Source organism: Varroa jacobsoni, unplaced genomic scaffold (genome assembly GCF_002532875.2).
Source record: "Varroa jacobsoni isolate VJ856 unplaced genomic scaffold, vjacob_1.0 scaffold_1320, whole genome shotgun sequence".
In the NCBI taxonomy this organism is placed as follows: Eukaryota; Metazoa; Arthropoda; class Arachnida; order Mesostigmata; family Varroidae; genus Varroa; species Varroa jacobsoni.
The window spans coordinates 10,697-12,719 of NW_019214222.1; the positions used below are offsets into that span (position 1 = coordinate 10,697).

Consider the following 2,023-nt stretch of genomic DNA (forward strand, 5'->3'; position numbering starts at 1 on the left):
AGCACTAGCATGAGACAATCTATCACGAGATTAAGTTTATGGCCCACGCAAACGAGAAAAGTTATATTAAAATTTTCAAAGCACAACGGTATTATGTAATCGTTAAGTTGGCTCATGGCGAACAACCAGTATCGATCGGCACAGGTAATGCAAGAGATTATTTAGAAGCTAACGTTAGACTAAGAAGTTAATTTGTCATTTCCTAAATATGTTAATATAACATGTCATCTTTAATTCAGTACCGATATAGTTTATTTACATGGCTCTGTAGCGGTGTGTAGACTTACCGCTTGCTCATACACGCCTATCGAACTAAATTACCGATATTTAATAACACGGCGTGCATACATCGAAACTGTGACTCACGAATACGGTTACGCTCTTAAATTCTACCTCTGACATATACACTCTGATCTTGATGACTACATCACACTACGTCCAGAACGTAGATCCGAACTATCACTCGCACTTCTAGAAGCTTGCCAGCTGCCATAATTGGTATGTATATCACTGGATGTATATCACCTCGGAAACCGGGAGACAACTTTGTAATACTGCTGCTATGTAGTGAGCCGATCCGTCCGACAATTTACTCAGCTGAATGGGTATTATTAAGCGTTGTTTACTTTTTGCTAACACACTCCTGTTCAGCGAAGGTAACGCGTCGAAGCGTTTCTCAATTAGATGCAAAGTGTCATCATATATTGAAGCAGACATGCAGTTTTGTGGCCCATATGCCATTGCTACCGGTAAGTGCATTATCATTATGCTTTTTCACTGATTTTGAACAAATCGTAGCTAGATCACTCCATTTGTCCTGTAGTCCTTTAAGGATTCAAAAGTTTCTCTAGAGTAACAGGCAAGTCGTCCATGCTTTATTGATGAAATTTTTGATCGAAGAAGCATGCGTGAATTGAACATAGGGCGTGTAGATAGATCCTGTACGAATGCAAGGTAAACGGAACCTCGAAATAAATACCAACGTTTGTTATGTTGACGTCTTAAGCTGGCTTAACAGATGCTCGAACGGCAGGTAGTACAAATGACACCATGAGTTTCATCGAAACTGAAAATAAGATTCTGCATCAACAAACGGAACGCATTAAAGATGGAGATGTTTCCTACTTTCTGTTCGTCAGTGCTTTAAGTCTCAAAGTTGAAATCTTCTAGATTATTAGCGACGTACCTCTATCCAGATTGTCGAGGTTAACTGTATTCGAAAAAAGGCTAAGGAACGAAAAACATTATTATGCAAGCTATAATACAAAACTTAGACTTTTGTTACATATATATATATATATATATATATATAATTTTTATCGAAATGAAGTAACTTCGTTGAATTAGGTTTGAAAAAGGTATTTTTGTTTATATAGTTAATGTCTGCAGTAATAGTAGTCAGTATCGGTGTAACGTAATTTAGCAACCGCCGTATTACCGTTTCTATTTACGTCGGCAACGCGTGTAAAAGAGAGATGCAATTCGAAAGGAAGCAGAATAGTTTGCTTATTATCAGTGTAGATGTTTTCCTTAAAATGCCCTTAAGTCAAGAACTATGTAGGTATCACGCTATATTCAGCTATCTATTATGCGGAGTTTTACGTAATCTTATTATATTATAAGCATCTATTTCTTATCAGTTATCCAACTTGTCTGAGCGAAAATAATAAGGCGCTCAATTCTTACATTTCTACATAGATGAATTGAACACATTTTTTCAAAATTTAGGTGGAGAATCCGAGGCAGAAACCTTTCTTGCATGAAGGTGATAACCTACCTCGTGACAGAACTTGAACAGTCATCGCCAAACAGACAGACCTCAACTACATCGAGTACGTAAGTCCACTTAAATGCAACGCTACTATAGCGGGTGTACGATATGCACGATGCAATCGCAGCAACGTTTTTTTCGCCATAAGATATTCCTGAGAAGCCCACGTTTTACCCAAGGGAGCATTGATGATAGGGAGCAATGGGCAGTCATAATAATTCACTAGTTTGAATGCTAGCGTGGTCTTTGACC

At 37.9% G+C, this 2,023-nt stretch overlaps 1 protein-coding gene across 1 annotated transcript in view; it reads left to right on the forward strand.

Annotated features, from left to right (window-relative positions):
- The first annotated feature begins 256 nt into the window (after nucleotides 1-256).
- Nucleotides 257-2,023, forward strand: part of LOC111268788 (protein kinase C zeta type) — a 9,102-nt gene continuing 7,335 nt past the window's right edge. The window contains exons 1-2 of the mRNA XM_022847981.2: nucleotides 257-749; nucleotides 1,729-1,832. Coding sequence (XP_022703716.1) covers nucleotides 1,760-1,832 — 73 coding nt within the window. The 5' untranslated portion in view covers nucleotides 257-749; nucleotides 1,729-1,759. The remainder of the gene's footprint in view (nucleotides 750-1,728; nucleotides 1,833-2,023) is intronic.